This window comes from Thunnus thynnus, chromosome 15, assembly GCF_963924715.1.
Source record: "Thunnus thynnus chromosome 15, fThuThy2.1, whole genome shotgun sequence".
Classification (NCBI taxonomy): domain Eukaryota; kingdom Metazoa; phylum Chordata; class Actinopteri; order Scombriformes; family Scombridae; genus Thunnus; species Thunnus thynnus.
The window spans coordinates 20,085,966-20,104,600 of record NC_089531.1 but is presented as its reverse complement, the minus strand read 5'-3'; the positions used below and the strand labels follow the sequence as shown (position 1 = coordinate 20,104,600).

The 18,635-nt window shown below is 39.2% G+C and overlaps 2 protein-coding genes across 6 annotated transcripts; both read right to left on the bottom strand.

The window, feature by feature from the left end:
- Positions 1-6,123: 6,123 nt before the first annotated feature.
- On the bottom strand, positions 6,124-13,008 carry tra2a (transformer 2 alpha homolog). The gene is made up of 9 exons (XM_067611246.1): positions 12,868-13,008; positions 11,363-11,496; positions 11,055-11,220; positions 10,545-10,598; positions 8,731-8,919; positions 8,010-8,125; positions 7,593-7,715; positions 7,439-7,509; positions 6,124-7,249 (listed from the first exon to the last, which is right to left on the bottom strand). Exons 1-9 carry the CDS (start codon positions 12,901-12,903, stop codon positions 7,239-7,241), a joined length of 900 nt encoding a protein of 299 aa, XP_067467347.1. The 5' UTR covers positions 12,904-13,008; the 3' UTR covers positions 6,124-7,238.
- A 764-nt stretch (positions 13,009-13,772) lies between these two features.
- ccdc126 (coiled-coil domain containing 126) lies at positions 13,773-18,576 on the bottom strand. Of its 5 annotated transcripts, XM_067611251.1 has the most exons (5): positions 18,237-18,576; positions 17,176-17,297; positions 16,194-16,283; positions 15,311-15,992; positions 13,773-15,112 (listed from the first exon to the last, which is right to left on the bottom strand). In XM_067611251.1, exons 4-5 carry the CDS (start codon positions 15,546-15,548, stop codon positions 14,862-14,864), a joined length of 489 nt encoding a protein of 162 aa, XP_067467352.1. In that variant the 5' UTR covers positions 15,549-15,992; positions 16,194-16,283; positions 17,176-17,297; positions 18,237-18,576; the 3' UTR covers positions 13,773-14,861. The 5 variants fall into 5 exon arrangements, with proteins under 5 accessions (XP_067467352.1, XP_067467353.1, XP_067467351.1 ...); XM_067611252.1 differs by lacking the exon at positions 16,194-16,283; XM_067611250.1 differs by lacking the exon at positions 17,176-17,297.
- Positions 18,577-18,635: the final 59 nt, after the last annotated feature.

The following is an 18,635-nucleotide window of genomic DNA, read 5'->3' as shown; positions in this document are numbered from 1 at the left end:
CCCTGATCCACAACTCAAAGTCCAACTGCAGGCCCGGCTGGCCCGTGGTCACACAAAATGATATTGAGGGGGTGTCTTTGGTGCTGCCACACCGCTCGTTTTCTGCAACTTTCAGACCGTTTGGCACAGCGAGGAAGCCTTGGCCATGTGGAGCGAATGCACATGGCGAATCCTTTCTGCCATATACCACTGGCATGGATTTGCATTTGCTGAAAGAGGGAGGGGTCCCCTACGCCAAAGTGCCCCTAGCGTTCTATGTAATGTACAGCCCAAGTGAATCACGTGTGGAATACATGTCTAAAATATTACACAACTGTCAAAAAGATCTTTTGCAGACCATAGGCAAAGGCCGACACTTTACGCGTATGGTGACTGTGCAGAGAAAGGCCGTGTTTACACGACTAATGTTGTAGTAGAATCCATACTCGTTGATGCACTGTCAGCACAGAACTTGTTCAAGTTTTTTCCGACACTAAGGATCCCCAAAATGAAAAATTCACACACAAGGTCACACACACTGAGCTATCATTTGATCTAATCTGACAACAGACTTGTGAGGAAGGAATATGAAACATACAAACAAAAATTCTTAAAGTCCTTAAAGACCTTGGTGTTATGTTTCCATCTATGAACTTAACTAGTTGAATTACGAACAGCTTCAGACTGAGGGTCTAGTGTTTATATGTGCTCAATGCGCCGCACATGTGACAGTATAATTTGAGATACGAGGTCATACGAGTCAAGTGTGGGCAAACATAAGGGCATTATTCAGCCTAATTCCTGTAGTCTAATTATTGTATATGAGTTCTCCTATATGAGTTATGATAGGCAAATTAAAAACTAAGTTAACTATCTTTGCCATAAAGTATAAATCTAAACTATACACTGTATAGTATTACCTTCAATTGCATTTTCCTGTAAGTGTATTTTTTATCGCAACCTATAGGCTATATTATTTGCTCATCACGTAGCCTTCAAACTGCAGGATTTTGACCATTTTACCAAGAAAAATGTGTTGGAAAAGTAAGTTTAGGTGGGTGTTACCTCCACCCCAGCCCTGCAATTGCCAGTGCAAAAAGCTATGCTTTGGGCTGAAATGATAGTACCAGGTCCCTGCGGTGTTTGTTAATGAAAAGGCCTAGGTGTGCATGCTCATGTAAAGCAGGTTACAAAGGGAGTGTTGGTTTAGTGGGCCCTTCAGCCACTAGCTCAGACTGGGGCTATGGCTGCTGCCTCAGTGGGTTTACTCCTCTGCTTCTGAACAAACACACAAAGTCCTCTGATTGGTCGGAAGGACTGTCCAATCAGAGGGCTGCAGAGTCGCTCCGTACTACTTCTGCTGGCTCTGCCTCAACGCGCTCATTCATTGGCTCTTCGGCTCGACTATTCTATATGAATCAGCGCGCCAATTATGCATTTCTCCCCATGTTTCCTCTCTTGGGCTTTGTCATAAGTCATAAAGATGTAACGAAACACGGGCCGATGACCAAATCCGCGGCACTTTTCAGAGCTGTTATCAACTTTTGAGGAAGTTTAGGTTGTTTTTACGTTTTGGGGAAACTCATATAAATAGTTGAAGCAAATAGAGAATAAAAGAGTGTGTTTAAAAGGCGCTTTAAGGGCACTTCCTATACCAGTTTAATCACTTTATAATTTGTTTCAAGTTTCAACTGCCGAAAAGTTTCTTATTAAGTTTAACTCAGTGGTTAGATGCTTATATTCCTCCTGTATGGACCTATATAAGGAATTTATTAAACCAAAGCGCTTTCCGCTGGCCTAGTTAGGTTCATACAATTTTTTAATAACCCAGTTTATTTGGCTTTAATGATTTCCACTGCAAATAAAATAACGAAACGCAGACACAGGAACTCAGTCTTAAGTGTGCTCTGCCTGTTGAATGGTGCCACATAGATGGCAGATTTGTGGACTTGGACGTATAGAGACAGCAGTCATGTGAGTGCTCGCCCGGCTCTGTCGGTTTAAATGAACTGATGCATGGCTGCAGCCTGCCTGTGTGTGTGGCTGCAGGCTCTGCAGGAGGAGTGAATGTATCGCTGAGGAATGTACAGAAAGTCTCCCCGCCCCCAGTTTCAGGACTCCTCGCTATGGACAAATTCCATAGGGGCAAACTGACATAAAGTTTCAGACTAGACTGCATCCTATGTGGGAAGATTGCTGCGGCTAATGTCAGTGTAGGAAAAGAACTGACAAAATCGATTTGGTTAAACATAGTCTGGGATATTTCTAGAGAGAAAGACAGGAGGAAAGGGGAAGTAGATTGTTTAAGTAAAACGCAGCTTATAGCCCAACTTTGAGCTGTTGGCCTCACTCAGAGATATAGGCGTCGCCAAACGCAAGGCTCTTTCACAAAAACCCCTTTAGGCTACACTGAATCAAGGGATTCTGTTTTCCGGTGAGATTGCTTTATTTTTTTATTTATTGTTAGGCGATTCAAATCTGTAACAATGTTTTCTTTCCACTTGAGTTGTGTAATCAGTAAATCCACTGACTGACCGCTTCGGACAGAGTCAGGGAACACTGTGGTGAACGCCATGTTGAGGAGAATGTGGAGCCTTACAGCAACATTAACTGATGGAAACAATGTCCCTTTTGATGCTAATGCAAGCTTTTTTTTTCTTTTGGTCCAGACACATGTTTTGTATTTACATCAAGTGGTTACATGCAGGCTCCAAAACAAAATATTAGATGCTTTTTAATCCACAGATTCTCCTATGGGATGGCACCCCTCATCTCATTAGAAAATGGCGGTTTGTGTCCCCTCAAAACACATGCCAAGGAACATTTATTTTTAGCAGTAAATAATGAGTTAATGCTAAGTGGTAAAATATTAAAATAGAAGCTATATTCAAGGTAATATCTTTGCTATTTTTAAAAGAGTAATGCATGTGAAGAAACTGTCGTTTTTCTTGTTTTCTCGTCACTCCCACTGTTTTTTTCTACCAAAACTCAAATGTTGCAATTGCTATGAAAAAGTTCACTCAATCTAGGTCAATAGTAGCAGAAAAGATTATTTAAAGGTGACTATATTTTTTAAGGAAATAACTGGCCCTTTGTTTGGTTGAAAATAGCTCAGAAAAGCTATTAATAGCAGCTACACATGCAATCCGTCATGTTTTCTCTCACAACTATCCCTGTAATTTCTCATTCTATATTTGTTTAATTGCAAGCCATTTGATTACATGCACACGTTGCATTTCACACGCTGTATAGAGTGTAAAAGAAATAGCTTGAAATTCTTATTTGTTTTTACTTTTCTCTATTTTCACAAAAATACAGTTTTTTATTATTAACATCTGCTGATTTTTGTATTTTTTGTTACCTCAAGATGACTACATCTTTATTGTTCTTTAGCATTTGATCAAATTAACACCACATGTTCATGCAGCACAAACGTCTGATGAAAGTGGGTGTTTTCACGTAGTCACATGAATATTTGCAGACTTTGTCACACATTGCAGTTATATTGCATGGCCATGCTTTAGCATGTTGCTTTGTGTCTGGTATAGGGGAACTTTCCTCCTGGCTGTTGTTGTTTTGCTGTTTTCAGCACCTTGATTGATTAGTGACACTGTGATTTGTGTTGAGAAATTTCCCATTTTAACAGCCCAAAAGCAATCCATTTCTTCAATATCTTGTTTTCTAAAAGAACAAAGAAACAGGATTTGTTTTGCCTTAAGTTTTCACACTTGTAATTTTACATTAGATTACGTTTATTGCAAAATCAAGTGCAGGATTTATTGAATCTGGAATAGACACTTTCAGATGGAAAAGTTTCTGTAAATTCTTGCAACAAATAAAACTGTTATTTTCCTCATGTGAATATTGATGTAACGTAAAAGTGGTGGAGATTATATCAACTTATTGATTTTGGTTAATAATTTCTGTTGAGTAATTCAAATTATTTGATGTTCGAATTAACAGGGCTTTTGAATCAGCAACTTTTTAAAATGTTATGGCAGAGTAATTAACTTTTCCGCTGTCTGTGGATTGTCACTTGTTTATATGTAACAGTTTTATAAATTGGTGCTGAAATATTTTTTTTGGAACAAATTAGCAAACACTTAAACAACAATTAAAATACGTTTCTGGCTTAGTAAAGAACTGTTTCTTTATAATTATCATGTAAAAAAAAAAAAACCCACCAAACACCAAATTTCTTTTAGATGCAAATAGATAAATGCACTAACTTCTACAAATGCCATTTTCAGAAATCATATTCCACTGAGTAAGATGAAGAACTTAAGATAAGCCCAAAGTAAAATGAAAATGAGCTTTTTTAGTACCATTATATCATCAAGAACTCTGACTGATCAGCATGATTGAATAGCAAACAGTTGTTAATGTTTATTATACCCTATGGACCCTTGTGTTTACAGCTTAGACATGAACAACTCACATGTGGGGAAGTTTAGCCTGTAGTCCCCACAGGTCCTGCTGTCCTCAAAACACACAGAATACAACATGTAGTTGTTGATTAACCTTCAGGCATTGTCCAGTAGTTTAGGTGTGTATCCTCACAGCTTTTTTCTGATCTCAATTACATGATGTCAGAGCTACAGGTTGCACCTTGTCTACTTTGGGTGTGTTTGGTTCATGAAAATATTTTCTTGTAAAAGTATATGATGGATTTCATTCATAACAGAGACAGGTTTATTGTATGTAGAATCAGAATGTACACCATGTGTCTGGCCCCGAAGATGAAACATTGATTTTACTCATCTATTTTTGTGAAGTAGAAGATGTAGACTGTTTCCCCCCAATAATATGAAGCAATCTACCTATTCTGTCCCCTACTGGTCAACCTATCAGTAAATGCCCCCTGCAATGACATATATGGCAGGGTAATTTAAGTTAAAAATAAAATGTATATCACAGCCTTGCATCTAGCCATAAAATCTAGTGAGTTATCTGCATTTTGTTCAATCTGCGCACCTTTTCTCTACAATTGAAACTGCTAAGAAGTGGCTGTAACAGACATTGGAACAAGGGACACTACCTAAAATTGTATGGTTTACTTGTTTTATTAGCTAAATCTCTACAGGAAAGAATGCTAATAATTTAAGTTCACTTAATGTAAAAACCAGAGGTTAAAATGAGCACAAAACATACACACAATAGACATCAGAGTATATGGCTTGGACTGTTGGATCCTCATTGAGAAAGACCTCATACTTTGACCCTCCTGTCCCACTAGCTAGTGGTTACCTTGGAACCTGAAGAATTATCTTTGAGTCGGTGTGAATGAATGCATAACTCTGAGGGGCCCCATGACATGTCAGCAGTGATTATTAACCCCATTTGAATGGAGTGCTTTATTATTGGGGCTAAGGTCTACAGATAAAGAGCCCTCCATTCCCTCAGGTTTGCTTTTGTGATTAGCCACTCAGTCTCAAGATCTTGTTTGCTCTCAAGCTGTATCAATCCAGTATCTTAACCTCCATCTCTCGGGGGCAAAAACTGATCATTTTGCCTTGATGCAATCTGCCAGTTTTTGTTAAATGCAGGAAAATGTGACTGTATGAAGAACAAACTTGGCCCTGTTCTGTCATCGTTTCATAATGTAAAGCACATTTGTTTATGTTTAAAATAGGGGAAATGTTCTAGTAATGTCACTGTTGAGGTGATGTACATCATAGTCACATGATACCGAAGTCATTTTAATGTGCATCATGGTATTGAATTTTTTTAACAAAGCACAAGCTCTTTCATTGTAACTTCATATGTATATTGAGAAATTCAATGTAATTACAGAATTCACTGCAGTATAATATGTTTTCTAACTTGTAAACTTTACATCTTATGTAATAAACACCACCCAATAAAAGCTTTTTTTCCCCATGTTTCCACTGGCGTAGCTTGAATGAGAGAAAACTAAACTTTTGGAGAATATAATGTGGTTTTTAAATGTGGCTCCAGATCAACTTTTCAATTTGTGTGAACATGAACTTATCATGCACATCATCTTGGCGCTGGTCTTTGTCTATGAAATTCTCCTAGCTTATTTTTCCCACCTCACCCACTCAAACTTCTTAACTCCCACCTAGACAACTAAAGCTCAACTTCAATTTCATGCACATTAAGTCAGAAAACCACGTTACAAACTTTGGAGTTTTCATATATTTGTATTTCCATACAAAGAAACAACAATAAAAAACATAATAGAGAGCAAATGCCAGTAGGTTGGCTGAAGAGTGCTACTTCACGAATGCAGGTATCAAAAAAAAAAAAAAAAAAAACCAAACAGGTGCTCTTTGGATCCAAGGACATATCATGAGACCAACAAAAAGTTAGACTTGTACTTTCCTTTGAAATCAATAAGTCATAATAAAAAAATAAATTAATTTAAAAAATACCAAGGCACACTACTTTGCAAAACTTAAAAAGCCTTTAATAAATGGCTGACATATAGAGTTGCTAAGCCCATTTATTAAAGGCTTTTTAACTTTTGTAAAGCAGTGTGCCTTGGTTTTTTTTTTTTTGGTTGACTTATTGATCACAAAGCAAAGTACAAGTCCAACCACTCTCTTTTATTGGTCTCACGATAAAAAAAAACCAAAAACAATACATGATAAAACTCTCTGGAGAAACTCAAAGCAGGACTTCCTCAACTTAAAAAAAGAAAAGTTATTCATAATGTGAGCAGAGACCCCAACCACCGATTGCTGGTAGCACTTCATTTTACAGCCACATTTACCTGCTACTTACCAGTAGGCCCAGTTAGTTCCAAGTAGCATTGAGATTTAAGTTATATTCAACTAATACATATGCAAACTTTATTGTTTGAGTTACCTCTTAATACATATGGGAAAACTGTCACTATTCTCAACTAAAACCCAGTTTTCCTTCCCCATTTATGACAAGAACTCTTTTAACAGAAATGAAAGTAATAGACCAAAAACACAGCTCATTATCCATCATTTAAAAGAAAAAAAAAAAAAGGAATCACTGCTACAGAAAATGAAGAGGGAAGGAAGGATGCAAGTCTAAGAATGACACAACAGTAACCAACAGTTGTTGAGTTCTTTGCTCACACCAGACATGGACACGTAAAAACGCCTAAAAATTAAGACATCTATTGCATGTAAACAAGAACTATCTCAAACTTAAAAGAGTTCTGTTGATATAGACATGCTAGTTCAAATTGTCCCCTCTGAAACACCTTGATGAATCACACACCACCAATTATTGGAGGGAAGCTGAATGTTGTAAAAAGCAACTTAGTATCGCCCTGCGAAAAGAAAATAGGAAATATATATTAGCACATGTAAAGGTCAGTGCATTACTAATAAAATTCTAGCAGCTTTCACCAGTGATTACAGTACAGGAATCTGTTTAAATATGCATACAAAGAGCAGTCTGACTTCATGTCTAAATAATGACACAATAGTTAAGCAAGTACTGTATGCTTCACACTTACGTGGGCTGTAGGAGCGAGACCGTGAGCGAGACCTGTATCGACTGTAGTAGGGTGATGGAGAGCGCTTGCGACTGCAAGGAGACAAAGAAAAATTTTAAATGTTCTCCCACGTAATAGTGCAACACTGGCTTTGTACTCACAAATTATTACTCACCTATACCTATAGTCATACTCGTCATATCTGTCGTAGCGGTCATAGCCACGATCATAATAGGAGTCTCTCCCCCTCCTGCTGCTGCTGCCGCCGCCACCGCCGCCGCCGCCACCACCACCATTGCTGTTGAAATAAGAATATAAAAAGGCCATGACTTCCAGGAATCTTATCTCTTGAGAAACATGGCACCATGTCAAAACAGATAGAAATTGTTAAATTTTAACAATGTGTTTCAAGAAAAGATGCACAATTAGATATACAACAGTGATATGAGAGAGCGCTGACCTCAGAACAATACACCTTGCATCGCATTTCTCTACTCCTGACTACTCAAATGTACAGTCACATGCAACTATGTGATGTATATCTACTGCCACATACTAGGTAAAGAGAACTTGACATTAGTGTTGATCTTACTGAGTTGGACGGCCCATATATATTCCTGGTGTGGGGGTATGGGGACGTTTGGTAATGGAATAATCCACTCTGATGCGTCTCCCGTCCAGCTCCATGCCGTTGGCTCGCTCCATTGCCTAGGGAACACAAGAGGGATGAGGAGACATAGATGTTATCATATTATTGCAAGCTCTTTGGTAAAAATTATTAAATTCACAAAAGACCACCTACAGTACATTACACACAGTAACCCATTTCTAGGGATGCATGGCTCTAAGATGAGGTAATTTGTGGCAAGGCAGACACCTAGTGGTGAACTCAGGTAATCACATCTAAATAAAGACTAAACACTATCAGAGAGGAAGAGACCTTTGAACCTGCATGTACTGCAAATATAAAAAAGTGCTAAGCAGGCAACAATAATTGCAAAGACTATGCTTAACACTTTATACTAATACTCTTCACTCCTGGTTCTCACCGGCAGCCATGCAGCAGCCCTCTTATTCTAGCCATCTAATCATGGGATATTTTACACTTTGGACGACAGATGAATCAAATTAACTATAGTACCAGTCAAAAGTTAGGACACAACTTCCCACTCACTTGAATGAGAAAGTGTGTCTAAACTTGGCACTGACTGGTACTGTGCATAAAAACACAGAAAACAAATGACTCTCCAGGACCAGGCCTGAAGATTATTGGCTATCTGATGAGTAAATAAAACCACAAACATTTCCCATACCTCTTTAGAATCCTCAAGTCTCTCAAAGTAAACAAAGGCAAAGCCCCGGGAGCGACCTGTGCGCTGGTCGTACACCACATTGACCCCGGCCAGAGGACCATAGCGCGAAAACACCTCCCTCAGGTCACGCTCTGTGGTGTACAGGCTCAAGCCAAACACCCCCAAACATGTACTGGGGTCAGGGTTCGCCTGGAAGGGTCAACAACAGAGAGTCAGAGGTGATGATGTGGTTTACCACATCTACCCATCTAATGTTTTGCATACTAAATCCAGTGAATGGATTTTGTATGCAAAGCAGTAGATGCTTCTTCATCCACAGGCAACATTTTACATGTTTAATGCACTGGTTACATTTCCAAAACACAAATATAGAAAACAACAAGGCACCAGGAAAATATATTCATATATAAAAAATATATAATGTATATATATAATTATATAATAACATAGAAAATATATAATTAGATACTACTAAAAAAAAGGTAAAAGATCTATATAGAAGTTAACAATGGCTACAAGAACTTTTCCCTCCAAGCATCTTCAAATGAACCAGACCATCAGAAAATGCTCAGTGGGTAAACTATGACAGCTTTAATAACCCCTTAAACAGCTTTCAAAAAGATGCCCCTGGGAGACTTATATATAGTACAAAACCATTTCATTTGCCTCCCACTTGCTTTGAAAACCACACCTAATTCCTCTTTTCCACACGAACCTTTTACAGCAGTAGTGTACTACAAACATCATTGAGCTTACACAAACTGTAGTAAAAATGTTTCATTCATTGTATGACGTTCCACACCAAATGGTGGATCATGAAAATGTATTCACTTTATCCTTTATTAACTTTAATGATTTATTTTTTTACTACCTGTTGCAATATATTACTAAACATCAGTATTTCCAGGTGTAAAATAAAGATTTTCAAACATTTGTGCCTTTTCATTTATACCCCAACAGTAGGTTTATTAAAGGCTTTCAAAAGGGTTCCCCATAAAAATATTATTGTCATAAGATCAATTTTAGAAGTGCATTAACTTCAGTGGTATGTTTAATATACCAATTTTATATATTTATATTTGCAGGTTCATGTCATGATTGTCTGATACTGCATATTATAAGTAAAATACATGAGGACTGCATACACACATGCACTTACTGAAATCATCCACATATTATATTGGTCCAATATAATTACGATAATACAAAAATATTAGCCTTGATATTAGTTCATGTTTTTGCCAAGTACTGATAACCTGACTTATACCCACTTTGCACCAGTGTTTCCACCAATGTTTACCTTGATAAAGGATTGATACTACAAGTGCAGTCAATTTATTGATAACTGTCATCAATTCAAACAGGTCCATCTTTATACGTGCCAGGTAGTGAATGTCCTTTTTCACCAAGCAACCTATTTTGCAAATACAGGTGTGACCCTGATTGCAAATATGTGTTTGACCCAATTTCAAGGTAGGTCATCCATGCATGCAGCTGGACAAGGGTCTTGGTATAAAGTGGTAGGATATATTGTGCACTCCTGCCCAATTTTTCAAGCAATGGTGTATTGAGGAAAAGTTTAAAAAAAACAACACTTTAACTTGACAGATGGCCCATCCAATGAGCACTGCAGTGATGGTTGTTTTTATTGCAAACCAGCCACATGTCTGAATATAACATGATCTATTTCATTTCCACTGGGTTTCATGTCACCCTTTATCCCTGATCTAGTATTACACTCAGGGAATCCCCCTTTGACCCACACACAAACATTACATTGCTCTTTCCCAAAATATGTCAGAAGGTCCACATACCCTAATATCAGCATCACCGCTATGACTGCATGCTTCTTTTGTGAAGTCATGGCTCTGTTGATATAATGAAAGGAGGGGAGGGTGAAACAAAGGGGTTATTAAATGTCATGTCAGTGGTGGTTTCCCACAGCATTCATCACAATCATATCAAAAATTACTTCCTCACAAATAGAAAATTCAAATTTCCTTGCTCTTGATTTTAAACTAAGTGTCAAGTTAATCATAAAATACTTGTAAATGTTTGTAATAATACAACTCAAATTCATATGCAAAACCGTTCAGTTTGTTTAACACATCCAAGTTATTTTGTTTGCTATGGCCAAATATATCTAAATGAAAAGATAAAAAAGTGCTGACACTGTAAGATGCTAAATGGAAAACAGTTTTGGGGAGATCAAAATGTCACGACTAACATGATATAAATGTGTGTGAGCATACACAAAGTGTCTTTTGGCTCTCCATCTATGGCCTACTGTACATTGCCCTATCTTCAGATCTCTTCACACTCACCCTGCTGCCAGTGTGACGGCGGCGGTTCGACATTGGGGAGGTGCTCTGGCTCCTCCTGCGCCGGTATTCAGGGCTGTAGGAACGAGAGCGAGACTTCCTTCGGTGGGAATATGACCGAGAGCGTGAGCGGCTACAGCGCCGGTTTGAGTGCCGCCTAGAACGAGACCTGAATAGGAGGCGGTAGAAGAGGAGAGAAGGAAAACAAAAACCCTGTAACCTAGTGACATATTTCAGCCTGTAATGAGCATTTTTTTGTTTGCAATATGATCACAATATAACAAAAGGTAATTGTAAAAACGGTAACATACCTTGATTTTGACCGAGAGTGGGATCTGGACTCAGAGCGTTTGGATGCTCGGGATGGGCTCGGGGAGCCGGACCTGCTCTCCGACTTGACCCGAGCTGGACTCCCACGATCCGATTTAGATGGGGAGCGAGACCCCTATTGCCACAGCAGCATGTTAACAACTTTCTCATGGACAAATAAATGTATTTCTTACACAGAAAAAAACAGTCAAGCACAGAGTAATGACATGTGGTAAGTAAGTTGCACATAAACCTGTCTAAAATCTACAGCTTATGTACTGTGGAGGAAAGGGTTAGTAAACTTATCATTTCAATTAATAAATCTTTGGTTTACAATAAGATATAATATTAACCATATACAACAGTGTACATGACAGGTCTATTTCCATGTCCACCTGGGCCATCAAGGGAAAAAATAAAACATGCATTTTCATGTTACAAAAAGAGAGCAAGGTAAAGAAAAGACATTTGTGACACAAGCAGTATATTTACTTAACCTAGGGACACATTCATTCTTCCAGATTCTTTACACGCTACTCCCTTCTCTCGGGATTTCTATCCTTCTTCATTCTTCTTTTTTCAGTTTTCACATTTTCTGATTCCAGGTCTGTTTTTCCTCTCTTCACCCAAACTGAAACCAGTTTTCATTTTAGCCATTACACTGCAAGCGCTTCTATCTGACACCAATCTTCCGTCACATTTTCCTCCCTTTCCACTTCTATGTTCTGCTCTGTAAATGTTTTCATTAGCCTTCTTTTATCTTGACAATTTTCTTCATCATTCTTGGATAAAACTCTTCAAATCCTTCACGATCAATAACCTTAATGAAAAAAGAACATTCAATAAAATTAAGATCATAGGTTTATGAAAAGGAAAATATCTTTAATAGAAAAAAGATAATAAAACACTGAATGCAGTAGTTACATTGTTGCTAAAAATAAGTATTTCAAAATGAGCACAACAATTTAAGTTAAAATGGTAACAAGTAAAGAGCTTAGACACATGTAGCTTTTCTTAATCAGAGCGTGAAAGTAGAGAAGGAAGAGTGGCTTAGGACTAATTACATTTCATATCAAACAAAAAGAAAAACTCGGGTTTCCAACGTGCATCAATGACTGTAGATAGCTTGTAATATAATTCATAAGCGAATCTGCCAGCTGCAGTAAAATGAACTGGGAATGCAAAATTATGACAACTTGCAAATACCGAGGTCTAACCCTGGTGGTGTTTTAAGCTAGCGGTAATTAGCTTGCTAGCAGAGCACTGACCGTCCATGTGGAAAAAAAATGTATATATACACTTTAATACACAAGTATTGTTGGCTTAAGGCAAAACCAATAAAAATGGCCGCCTCTCTAAAAGGTAACGATACCGCCAACAACACATGAAACTTCAACGATAAACAATTTATTTAGCGGTTCGTGTTCCCTGTCGGGCAGCCACACGGGAGAGAGAGAGAAAGGAAGAAAAGGGGAGATATTCGATATAATTCAGTGTCACTGCTTACCCGTCCTTCATAGTTTCCGTCCTCAATGTCACTCATTTTTCAGTACAGCTAATACAACCAAAGTATTATAACAGAAATAACTTAGCACCGTGGTTTAACACAATGTTTTATTCTGCTCGGTTGCTAACTAGAAGATGGCGCGTGAAGTGGCTGCTATGTTTATGTACTGCAGGGTCTGACGTCATCTCCCGTCTCGTCTCCTACGCCCCCTTCATGCGAGTGAACGTCTCGTAACCTCGCTGTAAGCTAGTGGAGTAGAGCTAGAAAATAACATGCAATTACTCAAGTACAAGTACCTCAAAATTGTACTGAAGTGTTTGGGTAAATTGTTACTTTCCAGCACTGCCCATGACAAGACAAGGTTTAGCTTGTACGTAATGTCAAGTACCTCAGGGTTTTTTGCAGCGGGGTCAGTAAAACTTTATGAGCTGAAAATCCAACCATGCGCACACCCACACACCTTACTTAAGGTCTCATGGAGGGTGCCCTATCTGAGAACCACTGGCTGAATGTTTGGATAGACGCAAGTAAAACTGGATTTATTGTTTTGTGAGTCATCTCATATCACAACTAAAACCATCTTCATCTCCTGAATGGCACTTTTGATCACATTTAATTTACAGGAAATACATAGAGGATCTGGTATAAAAAAGAATTCAAATGGGAGGGACACTCATTTTTTCCATGGGGGCATTTTATTGGTAAAGTTATCTCACCTTTCTACTTAAACATTATGAAATAAAGTACATGTAGGGTATCACTCAATAGAGACACAATCAAACCACAGTTTAATAATTCAGTCTAGCGGCTCTAACATACAGTTTAGTTTGTAATGTGAGCAACATTTTGAAGCAGAGTAAAAGGGCAATTATGACTACTAGTATGTTTTCTTCAAATGACAAATGTTCTTCCTCATATTTTATTATTCCATAAAGCACATTGCTTTTTTTATCTCACAAAATCCCCAAGTTGTACTGATGAAAGTATTGCCCACCTTTGTTGCTGAGGAATGAGTATTCCAGAGCTTGATGTCTGCCTCCCTAAAATATCCCCTAATGTCCAAGTTGGATTAGCCCAGTATTTTTAGAAAATCTCTATAGAGTCACAGTGCAACATGAACCCTGAACATGTGTAAGCAGCAGGTCAGTCATCTTAACAGCACCACAGGGCTAAATACCGACCTCGCAGTACATTCAATCCATTCTACATCTGAACTGAAACAACTCCCAAAGCAAGATAAAGGAACTAAAGCATTGGATTTCGACTGAGACAAAGCACACACACACACCCATGTTTACAGTGGCAATTAAGCTTCATCCCATCACATTCTGCACGTACATCAAATTGTCTCGTAGCAACAGTCAATACACATTTGTCCTTCAGATGGAGTGCAAATAACATTCTTTGGATTATTTTTCTTACAGGTTATACTGTTTAATTATCCTTAAAATCACTAAATGTGTTATCTAAGAGGAAAATCTTCTTCATATAGTATTTAGCAACCGCACCAGCTAAAAACCCAGACGCAGCGATTCCTAACTATCATGAATGAACTGTTAAGTCCAGCATGTGGATATGAAGCAGTATTGTAAATTTGTATACAATGTACACAGGGGAGCGCTTTAAGCCATTTCTACGATAAAGCATATCAGATTCTGTGTCTGTTTCTAGTGTTTATACCTTTTTGCAGTCACAAGATCCAGATATGACATTATAAAAAATGCTAAAATTTAAGTCAAATAAAATCAGCAATGGAAATATATAAAACTGCGCTAGGTAGTCCTGGTAAAAAAAAATAAATATCAGCATAGGACATAACATAAAGAAGTCCTTCTTCTTCCCACCAAACATTTCTGAGACGCATCCCACATATAAAGTTTCTGGATGTCCATATGTCTCCCTATTGCTTTTCATTAGTCTGATGTTGTTACATCAGTGATAAATGCTGGAAAAGTGTGATGTGCTAAAAAAAAAATTTCAATACATCTATAAAACTATGCTCCTTGATGTTGCCGAGGCCTATTAGGGATGTGTGGGTGAAAGCGCAAAGTCCCTGGGTGGCTGCCAGGTGTGTCCTGTTTCGGAGCTTTCTGGAGGGCAGCGGGAGCAGAAGCAAGGACACCCCCTGCTGTATGGGAGGTGTTAGTGGAGGAGGCGTTGACCACCAGTTCAATTTTGCCCTCCAGTTTGACCAGCCGTGTCAGAATGTCGTCCAGTAACACAGCAATAGTCCTCTTCAGATCAGCTGTTTGTGTGTATGTGAAAAGGGAAGGGAAAGAAAGAAGGAAAACCAGAGAAAGTAAATTAATTCTTGAGTATGCTTTTCCACCACTGTGTAGCAGGTAATGTTCATACAGAAGTAAACAAATATTTTAATGTGCAGAAAATACAGTAGTAACCACATGTATTGCCCAGAATTCCTGAATTCTTCTAAAATGATTACCGTAACCAGCCATGGAGGTTCCTTGTGGTCCACCAGGTGCATTCTGGTTCTCCTCTGTCAAGACCTTGACATATCGCCGACTGAGCTCCAGGATCTCCTCACGTAGCTCAGCGCTGCTCCGATGGCGAGGCTGCTGCACAGTATAGCGCAGCAGCATGAGTCCCCACACCAGGCCGAATAGCAGCAGCAGCACACTCAGCTTCTGGGACATGTTCCTGCGCAGGAGTGTGCCCAGCATGGTACTGGGGATGGCAAAGGGGAGGGGAGCTGGAGACGCCTGGTAGTGGCTGAGATCTTGTCTTGGATGTGAAGATGTAAATAATTTGATAGAGTGATAATTACTTGATTCCTGTAGGACAAATTCTCTTTTCTGTCGTCCGTATCCAGAGAGGCCAGAGGTCAAAGTCTACCACACAGCATTCCTAGAGCTGGTGTGGATTTTGTGCTTTGCTCAAGTGAATTCTGGCAAGACATGCGTTGAAGAGGTGGTGAGAAGGCGTTGAGCAACAGCAGAAGCAAGGAAATGGAAACAGAAGGAAGTTGACGCCCACAGGTGCCGAAAGTCAGGGGTTTTTGGAGAGGTACTTTGGTTGCCAGATGTCTAGCTCCAAATCACCGATGCAGACCAGGTGTTCAGGCAGGGTGTCAGCAGACATTGTTGACAACTCAGACGAGTACGGCTCTATAGAGAGATAGAAAAAAGGAAAAAAGCAACAGGAAGGAAATACAGAAACCACACACGTTAAAGCACAACATAGTCATTGAAAACAACTCAACAAACATGATTTCAGTTTCTTTTTTGTATGATGTTTTAAATTTTCTGTGCTGTGCTGTGCTGTAATGCCATGAATTGGGGGGGAAAAAAATCTGAAATTTTGCATACCATCGACCCCTTACAGTTTCACTTCTGTGGTCCCTCAGGCTCAGAGGCCTGCTGAGCATTGTGGTTTTACCAGAATGACTGTGAGGATTTCTGGGTGGATAAATACACAAACCTGTATGAATGTGCTGGATAAAGAACAAAATTCACCTCATCATTATTGGCAAAGAGGTGGTGGCTACATCAAAGTGGCTTCCTAGACTGTTTAACTCTGGGTCAGGGTACACAATAGCCCACTCAACAAATCTTTTTCAACCCTCTTAGCCCAGAAACCTGATTACCAGTTTAGATTTCATGGGACCCACTTTGCAGCTCTAGATAGGAGACACAGCAACAGACAGAAGCACAGAGGGCATTCAGTTTCTAATCCCACTCTCACAATGGTTATCGGACTGACAAATAGCTTGTGAGTGGACTGTGCACATGCAGGGGAAATTAGGTGATTATTTTTCAATTTTCACAACTTTGTCACCGGGTTCATTCTCTGCACTTTCTCTGTGGGTGTGTCACTTCCTATTGGGGTCAGAGAGGGGACACTGACTGAGGGAATAAATTATGAAAAGAAAGGTAACAGAATCCGTTTAACGATGCTTACACACACACACACACACGCACGCACGCACACGCACGCACACACATGCACGCCCTTCCTATGACCTGGGCACATGTATCACTAGATACATAATGTACAGAGATAATGCGTACAGATAATCTCTAGATTTATGACAAGGAAACAGAAAGCAAGGTGCAACGACTTAATGAAGTAACAGTTGAATGCATCCAGGAAGCAAAGCAAACATGCATTTGCATTGACCCACATAAGAAGAAAGCTCTACCACCCACTTTTTGGGTGGTGCAGTGTTTAGCTTCTAGTCTTAAACAGCAGCTGAAAAATGTCTCTCACAATAAGATTATAGGAGTCATGTCAACTTCATTTATGAAGCCATTTTTAAATAATGAATGAATCAAAGAAAAACAGCCAAACCTGACAAAATCAGAAATACTTGCTCACAGACACCACACATGATACACAGAGACTTTATGCACAGTCAAGAATGCTCATGTGATAGGTGCTATGTTTACAGATGAGGTTGAGCCATTCCAGTCCTGCGGCAGAAAAAGAAAACATTCAGGCTGATTTTTTTGTACTCTCCATATGGCAAACAACAGCTCATTTCCATCTTAATTAGGCATAGGGTTGACATCCAGAAGATTTTTGGTATTCAAATCAGTCCCCGCTATGATGGCAGGGTATTCACCAGGCCTGGTCATTGTTCTTTGGAAAAGGCGCACCATTTAAGCCACAGTTTCAGACAATGAATGTTCCACTTGTTTAGAGGACTGTTTAAATATTGTGTACCTGATGAGATGGTTGACAGTGATAGGGCACATAGTATCCCTCAAAATGCCTAATCTAGAGGTTAAATATTGACCACAACAGCTGTCACACGTGATCCAACAGCTGGTGGTCTCACCCATAGACTTAATCAGATGATTTGAAGAGCATGAACTAAACACTGAAATGTCAATATTGTCATGGTGGAGGAGGTAAAAGATATGAAGATTTTGGTGCTGTGTACGGTAACATTTAGGCGCCTACAGCAAACATACAAAGTCCTGATAGTAAACCACATAATTGCAACTTGGTAAACATGTGATTATAATTACACAATGTCAGTTATACAAATACATGAAAAGAAAACTAACCAACACCCCGCTGGCAAAGGATGACAAATTAGGGATACTTCGGTTTAGTTTCAAGACTTTTTATTACCTGCATCATATTTCTAAATAAATGTTATCAGCTGCTCATAGTTCAGCAGAGAGAGAGAGCTGCACAGAAGGAAAGCTCAGTTGAAACTGTCTCCAACTCCACTAACAGTTAGCTCGACATGTTAGCCCCGGCAACGCTCAAACTTGTCAGTCAACAGATAAGATAAGTTAGTGCGAAATTCTCTCAGTAATTGTGGTAAATCCCGACCCAAACTGACAATTTACCCGAATGTGTTGTCTGAGAAGCTATTTTCTGGTTGAAACGGAAATTACCAGGTTCCAGGGAAGCAGGGACAAGGCGTCCGAGAGCTCCAGCTGCTACCTCTGGCTGACACTGAATGATGCTTGTTGTTTGGCAACCCTGGTCTGTCGTTGCTGACGCTGGGGAAAATATCTTAGGCAGGTCGCTGTCTCCGTTTAAAAGTTAGCCGCCTAGCTCGATACTGAGCTGCCTGTTCACTCTGGTATCCATTTGGTTTCTACTGCTACAGTCTCAGAAACGGTGTGGTCTGGTCTATGCAGGCTAAAGTCGACAGCTACAATTACAAGCATGCAACTGTGCTGCCTGTCATGGTTCCCCTGAACGATCACTGCGTGCGTCATTGCGACGGCATTATGGGAAATGTAGTCATACCGCGTTGTCTCACGAGTTAAAAGGCAAAAGAAAGAAAA

What these genes read in the sequence shown, in the direction of transcription:
- tra2a (XM_067611246.1), bottom strand. Translation starts at nt 12,903, where the DNA reads ATGAGTGACATTGAGGACGGAAACTATGAAGGACGG. An exon ending in CACTCTCGGTCAAAATCAAG is followed by an intron (nt 11,221 to 11,362) that starts GTATGTTACCGT and finishes CCTCCTATTCAG; the next exon opens with GTCTCGTTCTAGGCGGCACT. An exon ending in GCGGTGATGCTGATATTAGG is followed by an intron (nt 8,920 to 10,544) that starts GTATGTGGACCT and finishes TGACCCTTCCAG; the next exon opens with GCGAACCCTGACCCCAGTAC.
- ccdc126 (XM_067611253.1), bottom strand. Translation starts at nt 15,548, where the DNA reads ATGCTGGGCACACTCCTGCGCAGGAACATGTCCCAGAAGCTGAGTGTG. An exon ending in AACCTCCATGGCTGGTTACG is followed by an intron (nt 15,113 to 15,310) that starts GTAATCATTTTA and finishes ACACACAAACAG; the next exon opens with CTGATCTGAAGAGGACTATT.